The 17205-nt window shown below is 39.5% G+C and overlaps 1 protein-coding gene across 2 annotated transcripts; it reads right to left on the bottom strand.

The window, feature by feature from the left end:
• Positions 1-380: 380 nt before the first annotated feature.
• e2f7 (E2F transcription factor 7) lies at positions 381-16841 on the bottom strand. Of its 2 annotated transcripts, none has more exons than XM_088647288.1 (13): positions 16622-16841; positions 15883-15981; positions 14909-15184; positions 14163-14331; positions 12517-12783; positions 10106-10264; positions 8865-9002; positions 8349-8543; positions 6808-6883; positions 6084-6582; positions 4578-4806; positions 3768-4186; positions 381-1821 (listed from the first exon to the last, which is right to left on the bottom strand). In XM_088647288.1, the coding sequence occupies exons 2-13, from the start codon at positions 15979-15981 to the stop codon at positions 1639-1641; spliced, it is 2709 nt and encodes a 902-aa protein (XP_088503414.1). In that variant the 5' UTR covers positions 16622-16841; the 3' UTR covers positions 381-1638. The 2 variants fall into 2 exon arrangements, with proteins under 2 accessions (XP_088503414.1, XP_088503416.1); XM_088647290.1 differs by having other exon boundaries at positions 4578-4803.
• Between the last annotated feature and the right edge of the window lie 364 nt (positions 16842-17205).

Genomic DNA, 17205 nt, shown 5'->3' with positions numbered 1-17205 from the left:
TATTTCACATTTCAGGATTTGATAGCAGTGCTGAACTCAAAGTGCTCCATTTACCAAATATGTTTACCATTTATATTAATTTTATATAGCCTCTATATTAATTTTAACTTAAATCCAGAAACCTTCACAATGCTTCTCAAATCAAGGAGAGTGGGCTTTCTAGTGAAACTTTGCTTGCTAAAGTAAAAACACAGTGACCCAGAAAAAGTGAAATTCAAAGTTTGAATCAAAGGTTCCAAACAGTCTGCCTGAGGCAGTGGCATGTTGTCTACATATTCAACACATGCACTGCATATCTTTTTTTGCATATGCAGAAACAAAGAAAATATTGCAATTACTTTTCTCCTTTATAATTTACAATTACAATTACAGTGAATCCTAACGTGGTTACTCGTGAAGGATTCACACAGATCAGTTAAGTGAAGAACTGATTCGAATCAAGTCAGGGTGGAATGAAAATAAAACAACACAGCCCTCCAGGACCAGGAGTGAATATCAGTGGGCTCGATTTATCCATTGACCACTGGGGGCAGCAGAAATCATCAAAGAGAACCTCAAAACAGCACATGCAGTAATATTTTTTCTTTTTGTCAAGTTTTTTAAAGCCAGAATTCACCTACCCTTACATTTAAGCTATACCAAACATCTTGATGACCTCGTAAAGTTCAACGTTCTAAACAGACAATTACTTTAAATATGAAGTTCTGTCAAACACATTTGGTGATTGAATTCATTTCCTTCAAAGTTGTTAAAATGCTCAAGTGTATGGATGATTAATATACATTTACATTTTAACTGAAACACAGGCATCAATCCATATTGACTGACATAAATAAAGTTCATGTGCACATCAAAAATGTAACAGAGGCACAATGAGATACTCACTGAGCTTCTGTACTGTACATGAGAAAATGGGCTCCCGTGTGCTTGACAAGTCTCGATCCAAACGATTCCTGAATTAGTGCTTAACACTTTCTCTTTCAGTGTATGAAGGGGAGGTTTGTATTCCTCTGGTTGAACATGTAGATCTTTGATACTGGAAACTTACATCCCAGTCAACATAAAAACAAACAGAAATCTAAATCTATTCCCACAAAAGGGAGACAAAACCACATGAGCTGTAAGAATATACCAGAGAAACACTATTATTGTTTTGGCATTACTCAATAACTGGGTTTTTCAAAAACCTGAGCAGCTAAAGAATGGATTAATCAAAAAGGTTTTACCAAAAGATCATTACTGTACCACTTAATGTACTTATAAAATATGTACAAAAACTCCTCTTAATGCTTCATTAAACCTGTGAAGCACCTCTAGTAAAAAGATTTAAATATGATTGTTGAGGGAAATCAGAATTGTTGCATTCCTGAGTTTTTTTTAGAACAATGTCTTTCTTAGTTTCATGTTAGCACAGCTAACTGCCATTATTTTTGAAAGAATACAACAAATGCACCATAAAACGACTGCTTTCAGCACAGCAATTACTTTACAAGTTCTAAATGAACAGCCAACCTTGTCATGGCAAGAGTTTTCTCCCAAAAGTCTCTTTGAAAATCCAAACAAAGGTCCTGTTATAGCTATAAGCTTGAAATATTGATTTTTGGAGGCTACATGGTACATCTCTATCCACTGAAGCTGTCACTTGGCCATGCTGTTGCCAATATCCAGCCTCCTCTGAACTGAGCTGCCAGCTCGGGTCCGCCCTCTCTCGCCTCGTTTCCGGGCAACGGAGGAAAGAGTTGAGCCAGTCGTGCCTGGCGTCTGGAAGAAAGCCTTGAGGTAGGCCATATGCGTCTCTTTTGGAGTCAGTGGTGTTTGTGGCTGCAGAGAGAAAAGATAAAAATCTGAGGCCTGAAACCCACCAAAGGAACTGAAGGAGTCTCATGTTTCTTCCGAATGAAAAGCCTTGAGAATGTGCAAAAAGACATGAGAAACCGCCTGTGCCCCAACACATTTTTGTTGTTGGAAATTTCCTGCCAAAGAAAGGTCAATTAAAATGCAGTGGGTCCTAAGATATGGCTAGCGGTCGTACACTCCAGCCTATGTGGGGGATCCATGAAATAAAATTGTTGGTATGATGACAGTTAATGAAATATGGAATCAAAATAATTGGTTCATCCATACGTTACCCACATCCATAAAGGAAAAAAGGAAATGAACATTAGTCTACTTTTTTGTATTACCGTATACACTTTTTTTTTCAGACAAGTGAAGTATAAGTAGCACGTAGATTAATAAAAACTACAAGGTGAAGGAATGATACGTGCTAATCACCCAAAAAGAAAATAAATAAATGGCACTTTGCGGATGGAAAGGCAAGGAGAGAAGTCCATTATATTGGGCTGGAATTTGACAGAGAAAATATTACTTCAGCTCAGGGGAATGACCAATGAAAGGCAAATGAAAAAAAAAGCAGAATGGAAGAGTACAGTAGATATTTAACATTGCAGGCTGTGCTCACTGGGGTCTGAAAACTGATAACATGGCAGGATCTTTTGACTTCGTTAAGCTGCAACTGGTCTGTTTCCAAACGTTTGTATTGTCTCTTTGCCTAGAACAAATGTACAGGACAGAAAACCATTTCATGCAGCACATAAAAGAGAAATGGCATCCGGCTCTTCACAGTAAGTCTCCCCACAGCTCTCAGAGGAACAGTTAGTGTTTGGAGGAGAAAGATGCCGCCAGTGCAAAACTACCATAAAAAAGCTCTTAATGGTCTCTATGATCATGGAAGCTTCACTTAAGTGACGCAGGAAATACGTTCAAGACAGACTCGTGAGCTGCTAAATCAGGCTGAACAGCTAAAAGAAGGCTGACGACCTACAATAAGGAAACTTCATTACAGGCTACAGAAGAGGCTTATTAACTCTATTGATTGTTTCTTGACCATGATTTCTCATTTAAATCAATACTCAGTCACTCACCTTATCTTAACTTCCGTGTCCTAATATTATCATTTTCCTGTTTTGAATTTGACATCTCAAAGGCAGCTTTACCTCATTAGGAACCCAATGCTGCCCTATAACCATAGACAGTTCTGCGTCATCACGGTCATTTCCTCTCCCAAAGCCAACTTGTCATCAAGTTTCAGTGGAAAAGGTTATGGCAGCACCCTAATGCTAAGCCACGTCCGCTGTAATAACTGTAAATGGTGTGGTCTTTTGGGATGCACAGGCACCAGTTCTCACTGATTTGTTTCATTCTGTATTTCTGCTGTTGTTAGTACTAATCAACTACAGAAGAAAACACCCAAGGTTGGTTTTGCATTATTCTTCATTTGACCTCCTATTCACCTCCTTTTCTATGTCCTGACCTAAACCACAGCTCTTCCTCCTCAGACTCAAAAACAAAATGAAAGGGGCAGGATGCAACATGTCTGGCAGTTAATTCACATCTTTACCCTCGCTACGTCCTTTTCGATAAATGAAACTAAGCCACTGAGCAAGTTCTAGAAACATTTCTATCAACCTAATCACAGCAAGCTCCCTCGTGGACTCGGACAGCGCTCTCTGAGGAACACAAAAGCTAATGGTCTAACAGCCTGCACAGGGAGATCAAACAAGGCAATCTGGCGCTGTCAGAACAAGTCTGTTTTCTGAGCTGTCGGAAAGAGTCTGTCTTCTGAGCTGCCTGAAAGAGTCTGTTGAAGTTTCATCTTAGCTTGTTGCCTTGTTAAAAGTAGACTTCGGCTCTTTTTTGTGTTTGCATAGGGGAAGTAGAATTGGAGCGAAATGTTACAGAGGGTGAATTGGAAGGATATAATCTACCTGGTTTACGTGAGGCTGCAGGTTTGGCATGGCTGACAGCTGGCCAGGCCCGGCAGGGGAGTCCGCGCTCACGGTGCTGACAGGCCTTGGCTGCTCCGGACTGGAGCGGCCGGATGAGGGGACCTGGCCTTCCTGTGGGGGGGAGTACGCTGAGCTGCTGGGCACAGGAACAGACCTCGGTCCGACCACGAACCGCGCAGGGGACACCATCGCTGGCACGTTGAAACTGACCGGGCCCTTGTTGTGCATGTGAGTGCCTGCCCCCGCCGGGAGGCTGTTGGCCACGAGAGAGTAGGGGGGCAGCGTGGAGGAAGGCACAACAACATATGGCAAAGCCAGGGTGGGCAACCCGTTCGGAGACAGAGCCAGGCCACCGGAGCTGGGCCCAGCAGAAAGGAGGAAGTTCAAGCCATTCAGACCTGGAAGAAATGTGAACACGAGGTGAAATCTTTAAAACGGTTTGTTATCAGTTGCCAATACTATATCACGAGGTCGCTGCCCACAGACAATGCGCACAACATTAGATCTAGAGACTTAAAATGCTCAAATATCCACTTCTTAAAACATGACTTAGGAAACAATGGCTTCATCATCTAGGAAAATAATATGTATTTCTGGTTGGCTTCCTGTTTGAATACACTTCCATCCACTTACTGGTGGGTATTTACTGCCATGTCAAAACAATGCCTCACATTGGTACAAAAAGATGGACACAGCAGCACTTCCTCACAAGATTTAATTGTTTCAGATGGTCTGTTCTTGCTACACTTTTCATATGGCAGGGCTGTCTTGCGAGGGCTCCGAGCTCACCTGCTGAGTTGGGCACATAGAGGTAGTGCGAGTGAGGGGCGAAATCGAGGGGATTGTGCTTCCCAGCCTCCCCTGCTTCGCTTGGGGGGCTCTGAGGGGGTCCTGGCTGTGTCTCTTCTGTGCGCAGAGAGCACCACTGTCCCTCCTGGGGCTGCACGCTGGGCACCGCCTTCAGGTTGCCTGTCTTCAAGGAGCTCTTTGACACCTGGGCGTTTCCTCTCAAGCTCTTCTGGGGACAACATAGAAATGTGTGATTCTGTAGCTGTTGAAATTATGCTATGGCATTTAACCAAAGAGCAAAAGAATTATAATTATATGTGGGAACAGGCAGAATTGACCCTTAATGGCAGAACGAAAGATTTAGAACTTAAAAGTTCAGCCCTGCAGATAAAATTCTTTAATTCTATATAATTCTTCTATAACTGCATGCTACATTGCTCAAGAATCACTCACATTTGTTGATTGTCTAAATCATAACTATTATGTACTAATCAAGTCACACATTAACCTTCCGAAGAACAGTTTTAAAATAAAATGCATGCATCATTTACGAATATCATTACTGTAACATGTCTTTAATGCAGATCTACACATCATTTTTGAAGACTGCTCCTGTCGCCGGTTGTATGAAGAATCTATTCAGGAATTCCTCATCTGTAAACATTACCTAAATGTATTCCAAACATTTGAACAAATAAAAGTGGTATGACAAATCATGTCAGTTTCCCAAAAGTGATGTATTTGACCAATTTAATTGCCTTTATTAATTACCAGGCCTCATTAATTCCCAAACTGGCATAATTACAATTGGAATTACTTGCTTTAAATCACCAATCTTAAAACAGTTCATATTTTAATATAATGGCTCTTTTCCTGATATTAATGACATTCTCAGATCACAAGAGTAAAGCTTCTGAAATATGTAATAATCCAGAAGACAATGAAATAATTCTTTGCATTAATACTGGAGACTCCATCTCCTAAGTGTTTTTAAATTGGAGGAAATCAATCAGCTTAATCTTACCAAAGCAATAAAGAAGAAAAAATCTTTTCCTGTCATACTACATTATTAAGTAATAACCCTAATATCCCTGCTTATTCTTCAGAACTATGTCTTTTATCATCAAATAGAAGCTATATACCAGGATGATCTAGTAAAGACACAGCGAGGCTGATGTCCTTCATGATGACAGCTTCACAAAAAAAGCTGATTTCTTTTCCTTTCTATAAATACATTCTTTGTGTCTTGTGTAAGTAACTTCTGTGTTCCTATCTTTTAACTATTTTTCACAACAAAAACATATAATTCCAAATGTAGAATTTGTGTTGAAATGGGGCTGCAGCAAAGCTCTATTCTCCACAGCCCTGAATAAATCTGGCACTAAATTAATTTAGGTGTCCTTTGAACAGCAAGGTGAGTTTGGTTAAGGTCATTGTTTGGTTGCTGTTATTGCCTGTTCCTGGGGATGTCTTGAGGAATATTTTTACCAGGGAAAGGGAACTCACCTCACTGAAGGCCTCTGCTCTGGAAAATGACAAATTGCCCCTTTTGGCCAATGGGCCCTCATCTTCAGAAAGCCGTTTCCTCCCCATGCTGAGGGGCTGAGGACTGTTGCTGGCAACAGGTGACCTCTGACCTTCACTAGCTGTCCGAGTGCGGTCCACCTCCTCCGAGACACCTTTCCCATAAAGCATGACCAGTGGCGCTGGGGGCATGTTTTGGAAATACACCAGGGAATTCTGGGACTGGGGTTCTCTCTCGTCCCTGGGGGTCCCGGAGGACACTGACAGGACCGGTTGGCATCCCTGGGCAGTGCTTGGAAAGAAACGAGGCAACAGCAGCTCAGGGTGTGGCAGAGAGAAGGCCGACTGGGCATGAGGCTTTGGAAGAGATCCATACTGAGAATCCACAGCAATGGGAATGACCATCTGGCTGAAGGCAGGACGATGAGATGCAGAGCTGTTCTGAGGACTTGAGGCTTTTGATTCTCCATAGTGTTGGGTTCTAGAAAAAAAAACAGAGCAGCCCAGATTGGTAATATCTTTTTATCTTGCATCCGCAGTTGTACTTCAAAAATACTATATGATTAATAGCTTAAGTTTCTTTAAACCTTATGAAGAAATGTATGAAGCTGTATGAAGAAACAGATGTACTAGGCCCAAAGTCAATTAAATTAACTGAACAATACTGGAGCATTTTAAATATTTTCTGCAAATTTCCAATACTCACTTTAGATTCTCTCCAAACTGCAGTTTACAAACAGCTGCCCTTTTTTGTGAATAGTCCACTGGCTCAGGAGTCAAGGCTAAGTAAGAAGCAAACAGAATGAAAAAAAAATCAGCCTGCAATACAATCTACATCTGCAAAATAAATTCTGTTTGTGGTGTTAGCAGAGAGAAGGATGATAGAAATCTTGGGCACCAATTGTATTTAAATCCCTGATAACAGTGATTGCTGCTGGCATCCCATAGGCCCTGATTCTAATGAATTATTCTCACACTAATAAAGGACTGGGCTAAAATAGCTGATTACAGATAGATTTCCTTAAAGTTATTTTCCTGACCAACATGCTTCTGTTTAAAGACGGTTACACTTTTAGATTTCACAAACAGGCAGTGGTGCATTTATCATTTATCCTAAATCCTTTCATTTAAAAAAAATTATCATTGTTGTCCAAGGACATAAGGGACATAAGACTAGTTACAGTTTAAGTGGTTAATTTTATTCTCCGATTGCTCAAGGACGTGTGTTTCAGCTTGATCAAACTTCACAAAATTCTCAAAAACCCTAACACAAAAGATAATAATAGTGTCAGTGCTGACAGTGGTAAATTGTCTCTGATGGTACTTTGCTGACTAGTGCAGTACTCAGAGATACTGGTTTGTCAAAGAAGAAAACTTGAATTTTCATAAATAATAATGACTCTGCCCTGAAACTGACATTAAAAGATATCAGTGTAATTAGGAAACTGCTCCCCTAGTTCATAGTGATGGCTGTTGTAATTCATTGGGGTTAAGGTATCAAAGCTTTGTGTCAAACTGGACTGAGAGGAGGCACACCTGGAACTAATTATATAAACTAAAAACATGTTAATAAAAATGTATTAGTCAAGTCCATATCAGTACACATCCGTATTTTGGCTCTGCTCTACAGTAAGTTTCCAAAAAAAGTTTTCTGATTCACTCTTTCTATCTATGAGCTACTATTATTGGCACAATCATATTTATCATTGCCAGCCACCACTTCCTCCTTTATACATTTCATAACCTTTTAATTTGATGATTTTACACCTCACATTCTTAAAAGCTAGGCCTTCATTTTAAAGTTTCCGATTTCATTTATGAAACTGGAGACCAAGACGAGCCCAGTGGAAATGTCAACTTGTTTTATATTTATTGAATACCAAACAAAAGCAGGCCAACAAAATGCCAGATGATACCACTTGATATCAAATTAAGTGGTTTTGGTGGGGTTTTTTTTACAACAAAATAAAAAAACCAAAGACATAACAAATGTTTCATTGTTAGTCCATGCTACAGCATTTTTTTTTTATTTTAGATTTCTGTGAGCAACTCTGGCTTGGAACAGAACTTGGAAGCTGTCTCACCCATCACAGGTAACTAACCCACTGTCTGATGGCAGGTCTCCTCTGAACAGAAATAAGATGCCTCTGGGAAACAGTAGGCTGCCCTCCAGCACTTGGGGCTGCAGTGCGTGACTGGCAAGTGAAGTGAACTTCGTTGTGGGCCTCCGAAAGCTAATGATGTTACCATTCTGTTCCCTCTGTGGGCTGCTGGGCGCTGAGCTGATCTTTCGCTGCCGGCTCCTGGAGGCAGGCACGCTGCTGAAGGAAGCATGTCGTGTCAGTCTCTGCTTCCCGGGGCCGGTTAGCGCAGGCTGGGACGTCAGCAGCTCTGGGCGGACGGATGGTAAAGCTTCTGCCACCGCCACCGCTTCCGCATCTCCTGCAATCGTAAAAATAAACGATTCCACGTGACGCCCCAAGATGGGTGGGAGAGCATACCGACAAAGAGGCTACGCCCACGGAATATTTTCTTTTATAATCAATGGGCAAAATGCATGCCTAATTAATGTATTATTCCATTTAGAAATGGTGAATGTGTAATCATAAAACAAACCAATCTGGTAAGTTTAAGGGGCCATGAGCCACAAATCTGGAAATCCAAATGAAATATCAGAGGTGAGGAAGGTATGATGGGCCTTGAACCGTGTCAGGGACCTACAACAAAAGCAGTGAGACAGAACTTGAAATTTCTGGTACTTACCACTGAATGTCCTGAATTCTGTGGGACCAATCCATTTAAAAGCTGGTTTCCTTCCTCTTTCTTCTTTCACATGAACCTTTTTAATGAGGCCCAGGCTTGTTAATACATTAGCGATGTCATATAACCGACGGACCTTAGCTGCAAACACAGGGGTGAGATGGTCAAGTATAAATGCAAGTGTCGTGAATGATCATTTTGTGTTATTCTTAATTTCTACAGAGCAGGCCTTGCTTTAGTATTCTCTCAACATGCTCAGCTCTCCTGTGTCAAACATCGAAAAACAGCTTCCAGAAATACCTGCCTATAGGAAATTAGTATGAGGAGACAATTAAGAAGTGGATGACAATTAAGAAGTAACCTTTTTGGGTAGGTTTTGAAATTTGTAATAAACAGGGACAATAAAGAGTGAAATCTACAGATTTGTTCAAGGAAAAAAAAAAGATATCCAACTGTGATATTAAAAATAGAGGAGTTAATAATAGGTATTTATATACTGCCCACATTCACTTCTCATACTCAGTCTTGAACCTGCTTATCAGGAACAGGAATAGTAGGCAGGGTATAAATTTAGACATGAACAGCAGAGGGCCATGTGCATTATATAATAAGACACAGTCCTATGTTGAGAAATAAATAGGTCGATAGGAAAACTAAGGTTCTTTGGGTTCTGAAACTTGACCCAAAAATGGTTTATTAGCCTATTTTCTGAAACTATTTTAAACTTTGACGGGTTGGGGAGCTTTAAGTGATAAAAAAAGAACCACGTGTGCCCCCCGAGTTGCTCAACTGGTAAATGGCACATGCCCATGTGGAAGTAGAACTCTGCAAAACCAGGCATCGCAGGTCTGAGCCTGGGATTTGGCACAAGCCCAGGAGGTTTGGAGTCTCTCGACTCTTGGCAAACACACGGACCCCTGCAACCTCTCAGGAACCTCCTAGGCCTCATCCAGTCTGCTTTGAAAACTCTAGTATGATGTAATAGAACCTGTGACATGTTAAAGGGTGATTGGCTTGAAGGTAGGTGGGTGGGAGGAGTCTGCCTCATTCTCCCGTGTGCGGATGCGGGGTTTGAAACTGTGAGCAGAAATGTGAAAATCTCACTGTCTATTCCAAAATTGGATGAGTATGACAAAAAATAATAGGTGAAAAAATAAAGAAAAATGCTTTTACTCAGCTAATTTAGATTTAATTATCCATTATTACATCTAACTCTTGGTGTTAGGAAAAGAACATAAACTTACTTTTATACTTGCTGTGGTTGGCTGCATCCTGGCTCTCTTCAATGAGGATTTTAGCTGCAACATCCAATGTAACGATCCTGGTCCTTGATACCAGGAACAGCATAACAAACTTCTGACTCATAATTCGCAAGGATTTGTCTTTTCTTCTGCTGGCTGACCCTGTAAAGACCAGTTAAACTATGATAAAGAAATATAACATGATGGAAAAGGCATTAAAAACAGGATATGATAAATTTAGCGAGTACATAGAAGATTTTTAAAAATAGGAGTAAACAGTAAATAGGAATTAAAATGTTCATAGTGTTCAAATATCTACTGCTCCAAATTCTAGCTTTCAGACTGAGTTTTGGTGAGATGTGTAAATAAACTTTTTATTGTATTTTGTGTTTGATGTCTATATATATATTCAGAAAGATGTACTTTACAGTAAATCATAGTGAGTTGTCATGCAAAGCTTCAGCTATAGAAACCACAGCTACTAGCAGCTTTTATCTCAAAAGTCCTGAAAAACATGCTGAGTATTTTCTTAGCTAACTGTTCCAGTCAAAATGTTTTCTTATTGGAATTTACAGCACCTAGGTGATTTTAACCGCTCAAAGAAAAAAAAAAATCTACAGTTTCCTTGCCCACACAATGTCATCTCCTGCACTGCCTCTAAAATTGTTTTTTAAATGTAATATTGTCTATGTGTATGAGTCACATACACAGCAGACATGCACTGCTATTTTTCATATCAAATAAAAATACAGAAGCAGCAAAACAGTTGCAGGGAGAAAAATGTCAGAAAGTTAAAGGATAATTCCAGTTCTAAATCTAATTCTGTCATGTTCAATAACCCTGAGAATACATGTTCCAGTAAGCTATCAAACAGGAACTAACAAAATCAAAACGTGTAATTTTATTTAAAAAAATCATTTTGAAAGGAAAACTGGTTTAAAAGCTTTAAATGAAGTTCACTGAAGATCAGGCTCAATAATTCTTGGCCTTAAAGGCATTGTAACACACAGTATAGTGAAAAGACCTGAATTCCTTTCATGCTGAACAAAGGAGACTAAGAAGTCACTGATTCAAAGAATTAAAAATTCCACAAAGTACTGACATAGTCAACCCACTACACAACTCCAGTTAAATTAAAATGGTTTAAGTGCCTGGAACCAACATCCCAGCCATATCACTGCTTCAAGAAAGGGTTCAATGAGGTACTGATCAGTACAAAATATAATTTAGATTAGAGTAACAAAATTACACAATCTGAGAATGTGCATTCCACTACCCTATTTACCACATGAGCACTTCAAAAATCCTCTGCCCAGGAATTAACTCGTCACAACAAAATCATGTAGCAACAGTAATGACAAATCACATCCAGGAAAAAGAAACCAAGACCAAGTTTGTAAAAACAGACATTGTGTTTCAATTGTAATACAATAAGAGGCCTGTAAGACAAAAAACAGGGTCCATATACTGACCTATCAATTGTAGGCCTTACAAGCCTAGAGGGCTCTGAGCAGAACTAAGGTACACAGTAATGTACTGAGCAGTGTACTGTATATAAAATTAACACTTTTCATTAAACAGAGCAGATTCTCCAGTAAATGAAAGCATTCTTCACTTTCAAACTGATTTAAGGTGTTAAGAGAATGCTGATGGTTTATTTAATTTCACTCAGCCAGAGTGAATTATTGGAGTAAAAAAAATATCTCTATTGATTAAAGCCACCAGGTTTGATTAATGAATCACTCCATCTTACAGCTATTAGCCCCTTAGCAACAGGGTAATTGTATGAAACTTTTAACAAAACCAGATTTTTGCAGTTATTAACGGACAAACCGATTTTAGATTACCTTTCTGTAGTAAAGTGTGAAAAATATGTAAACCCTGTTTTATACAATATTTAGCTTTTTTAAGGGCTTACAAGTGCTTTAGGATGTGCAACATTGCCCTCTATTTATCCATGAAAGAGGCAAAGTGATCTTGGTTCACAAATACAGTCTGGCTGATGTGCCTTACTCCTGCCCTGTGGGAAGCATCACTGAAGAGGAAGACGAAAACATTCCCCCTAAATAATGATTGCTCTTTGATTCTGTCACTGTCTCTCAGGCTGCCTGATTGAACCTGCCAGTCTTATTTCGCCTGCGTCTTGAACAGGACACAAATCTGCCATCAGGTCAGCCTCTTTTCTCCATTAATGGGATTTAATGGGTCCTCGTGAGACGACAACAACAAAAAAGAAACCCAGAGTGACTAGCACAGTCATGAAACAAAAACGCCTCAGGGGCCAGGCCTGTTAGTGAGGTGGCAAATGAAACAAAAGTTGTAAGACATGACATGACCGGATGGCAAGCGAAGCAGAGCCTGACAGGCCTGCGGAGGAGCGGTGCCGGTGAACGCGCCGAACTCTCTTTTCCTACCACAGCCGATGTCCGAATCACTGCCGTCCTCCGAAAGCTCAGGGGCACACTTCTTGCTCTGCAGCTCGGCCGGTACCAAGTCCTTCTCGCGGATCTGTGCCATCTGCCCCTCGTAGTTCTGCTGTCGGCCCACGCTCTGCAGGGCCTCCAGGGTCTGGCGCAGGTGATGTCGCCCATGCCAGCAGTACTGGTTTTTGGCCACCCGGCTCACCAGCAGCAGAGACTCCAGGACATTCACAATGTCATAGATCCTCCTGCGTTCCACCCCTGGCGATAGGCGGGGAAACAAAAATGTTTCAATCTTCATTTTGCTCCCTTTTTTAAACCTTACTACTTATTAGGAGCAAGAAAGACACAAACCCGGCAAGAGACCAACAAAGCAAGCTCTCATTAGTGGCTTCTTTGTGGAAATCAAGAGCAATTAGAATTCACGGCAATAAATAATGAACTAAAACAAAAATCCAGTGAATTTCAACTGCTTTAAAGATTACAAGCCTGGTGATTTATCCACTTAAGCCACACTTAAAGCTATTCCAATAACAAAAAGGATTTATCAACACTGAATATACCTAATTTAAATTTAAAAACCTCTCCCACTTCACTCCTTCAAATTTCCTTTTTCTTTATCTTTACATTTCTTTTCCATCTCTGTACATTTTTGTATCATTAAAAAAAAAAATCAATGGAAAAAAAGGGCTATCTTCATTTCATCCACAGTCATACAAGGCTAATGTGTTTCCAGCTCCAATCGCCTTAAGGAATATTCTAAATAAGCTGTTACCAACAGCATATAGCCAGGACCATGATCAATAATTTGGGAGAAAACAGTAAACAGTAACAGTGAGTAAACGTAAAAAAAAACAGTGAACAGTCGAAATTTTCTGTTATACTTTTTGATAGAGTCAAAAACGAAGCCAAGAAATACTAAACCTGCCTACAATAAATTAGAATGAGGAGACAAATAAGAAGTGCACACTAAAAACACTACCACTTTCTGAGTAGGCCAAAGCAGAAGATACACACAGATCTCTCAATAATGTGGATGTGCTGTTGAAGCCACACTATGATGCTTCCTATGTCTTAACATGAGACTACTGTCGCCTGTGGTTCTTAAATTTCTAGATTTATTTAAAGTGTAATGGCAAATAAAATGTAAAAATAAGTATCAGGGCAAATAAAAAGCATAAAGTGGCAACTCAATAAACATGGTGTGCATTTTAAAATATGTCCTTGAATCCTATCACATATAACAACCAGCATAGTCAGACAAACGTGTTTTATGAAGAACACCCATCTTTATTGTTCAGAAAATTAAAACCTCTTCCTTAACTAAAAACATTCTTTGCAAAGCAGCTTTGTCAGGGACTCACTGCTTGAGGAAAAGGGTAGGTATCCATAGCAACAGCCTTATACTAGCATACTTCTAAATATTACATCTATAAAATGCTTAATGTGGATTTACATAACCATACTTTTTTAGCAATACTAACTAATGTAAAAACTAAGAAGACATTCAGAGTTACAAATGTAATAAAATCTGAAACTTTGGAAAAGGTGTGGGTCAGAGAAAAAAAAACACCATAGGTATCAGTTTCACATATTTTGAAAAAAAAAAAAACACAGGAAGGTCACCACTGTCTCCTTACCCAGACTTACAGCCACCTCATCTAAAGAAATGTTAGTCTTCTCTGCAGATAGTGGGTAATCAGGATAAAGGGCAAGAAACTTCTGGCAGAGAAGGCCCAGGCTTTTCAACTTCCTGCTAGGCCTCTGTTTTTCAAAATCTTCTGGGGTGCAGTCATCAGTTATGTCAAACTGAAGATGTTAAAGGAAAGAACAGACATCAATCAATTTTTCTGGTCTACTTGCTAATGAAAATACAGTTAACTCACACAATGGACAGCTGCACATACTGTAATTGCACACAGCCAGACCCACAAGAAAACACCTGAAATTGCAAGGTACTTTAGCTCACATTTCCCTCTTGAAATTCTTCCATTTTTTTTAAAAAAAAGGCCATGTCTATCTGCTTTATATCCATGTGGGACATTCTGATGGAGTGGAATACAGGTATATCACCACAGAAAACTCAAGAAAACCTAAGAAGCACTGTACAGAAATTATCTAGAGTCATCCAAGTCAGACATTTCTGTTGTTGGGTGTAAAAAACTCAGCTGACTTCAAGGTATAGCATTTTCGTTTCTTCTGAGCCCTTGTTGAGTTTACCTGCTTATTCAATTACACAAATACAATAGGCAGGTCAATTTAGAACCATGTGAACCCTGAATCTGAAAGCCATCAGCCCCTTTTAACAAATTCTGAATACCCTGTTCAGTTGTGACCACCATTTTGGGGTTTTGCGCTGAATTCCCAGATAGGAGGTACATGTTACCTGGTTAGAATCATCCACAACCTCCTCTGTCTCATTTTCAATGGGGCGAAAAAGGCTCTTCCTCATCTCTCTGTCCCTGATGTCGGGGCTGGCAGCACTGATGAGCATTTTCAAGTTTGCTGTTGGAGTCCAGGGCTCTGTCTGAGGGCGGTCCACGAGTTTGTTTGGAGTGCAGTGAATTCTCTCTGGGGTGTAACCTTTTCTGCTTAGCACAACTGCTGATGTTGTCTCGTCTTTAAAGGGGGTTATTTTTTTACATTCAACATATATGTTCTCCTATAAAACATAAACGAAAAACACATATATGTACAAGCACATGAACATGACACTAGTAGCTGTAAATAATATTTTCTTGTCAAACTGTAATGTTTTTCAAAATGAAAACATGCGTTTTTTCCCAATACACATAAAACTGAAAGATTTGAAATGATTATAGTACTCTGTAAAATTATATTGTTTAATACTGTGATTTTTATTGTAATACTAATAATATTGTTTATTCCTGAGGATTATCACTAATTCGAAGCACCATAGGCACAAAAATTGTACGTTTACAGTATATATATATATACACACTGTACGTACATTTCACAATTAAAAGTAGACTCTTTCTTAGGACGTTTATTGCCTACAAAGAAAACACAGTACTCATAATAACTAACACTGGCAAGAGTTTACTAATTCTTAAGTAAACTAATTTTCTTTAGAGAAATCATTAGTATGTGCACAAACATGGCAATTTTCAAACTATGTGTCAGTTACCTGTTCATTACATAGTTAAGAACTACGTGATGCTTTGTAACAAGAAAAAGCTTTAAGAGGATGCATTAGGAAAACTTATAAAGCTAATAACAAAATCAAACCCACGGCGCATTACGGTTGCTATAATACCGATACCGTATTTTATAAAGGCTGATTTGGAGTAGTAATTCGTAATTATCATTATATTAAAAAAAACAACAGGATATGCTTGCCTTCTGCTCAATTTTGCTTTCATCTTCATTTATGATGTCCGGTTTGGTCTTTCTTGGACTCACCAGATCCTTTAAAGATAAACATTCAACTTTCTCCATCTATAAAAGAAATATAATAAGGATTAAAGTTTGAGTGTGAGAGTAAAACGAAGTGCGAGATGCATAAAAACGTACTTCTATAACTAGCTATCTTTCTCTACGTTTTAGATGGTTCGAAATTCTCACTTGTGTTTAAAAATATTAATAAAACTATCATATGCTTGGGTTTTCAAAGTGAAAAACACTTAACTTTCTAAAGTTGTACCAAAGATTGTGCAAAACTCATTTGGTCAGTTGATTTTGGCGCAAAGACCTCACAAATTCCGCCCTCTACTCACATTTACTGAATTGTGGATCCTGACAGCTTCCTCACAAGAGAAGTCAGTGACGCATAACTACTCTATATACTATATATGCACATATATAACTTTGTTTCCAAAGGGTCAGTTCATAAATATTTTAATGCTCTTATTATAAAGCTACGTGCATTTTTCTTGCAGGCGCAATTACCTACAACATCTGTATAAAAAAAAAACAGAAAATAAATCCAAAATGAAAACCATGGTTCTCCATAAAAATATAAATGACAGAAATACTAAACTTACATAGACACATAAAAAGCATTATTATGTATTTATATGGGAGATAACGCTTAACGGGCTAAACCTAGAGCACGGACTTGTATAAAAAGTTTACTCACCTGGTCTTTTTTCAGTCCAACTCAATTAGTTTATGTGTTTCGTCTGGTCGTAAAACACTATAAATTACATTAACACCTTTTACAAATAAACCATCCCAGTTCATCAGCTGTAACCTCCCAGCCTGATCCAGTCCTAGTCCGTTCTGATGGTACTGAAAATGACATTCCTCATCACAGTTTACAACACCCGCTAAAGCTCGTTTTCTGGCGCTCTGAGAATCTCAACCCATTCCAGCCAATCGGCAGCCGGACGTGCGTAAACTTAATCGGACCGGAGCCAATCAGCGCCAGAGCGGCTGCCACGCCTCCAGGGGTCCGTGTTGGCGGGTGAGTCGGCGCGGTCGGCTGCAGAAGGAGGAGATTTGCTGGTATTTGGAGTAGAGCTGTGCTTCTCGCACCTTGGAGACCTAATTAAAAAAGTAATCACTGCGGTTTTTTGCTGTTCAGTGTAAAGACTGTGGACCTGCTGTAACATGCTGTAATTAACCTCTGTTTGAAAGAAACAGATGGAAGTGGAGCACAGGCGGATTCTGGCGCTGACCCTGCGCGGAAATTGGATTGGAAACCTAGATGTATAATTACCC

The sequence above is a fragment of the Lepisosteus platostomus genome, chromosome 9, assembly GCF_059453375.1.
Source record: "Lepisosteus platostomus isolate fLepPlt1 chromosome 9, fLepPlt1.hap1, whole genome shotgun sequence".
Lineage (NCBI taxonomy): Eukaryota > Metazoa > Chordata > Actinopteri > Semionotiformes > Lepisosteidae > Lepisosteus > Lepisosteus platostomus.
The sequence above is the reverse complement of the archived record's forward strand: the minus strand, read 5'-3'. Positions and strand labels throughout refer to the sequence as shown.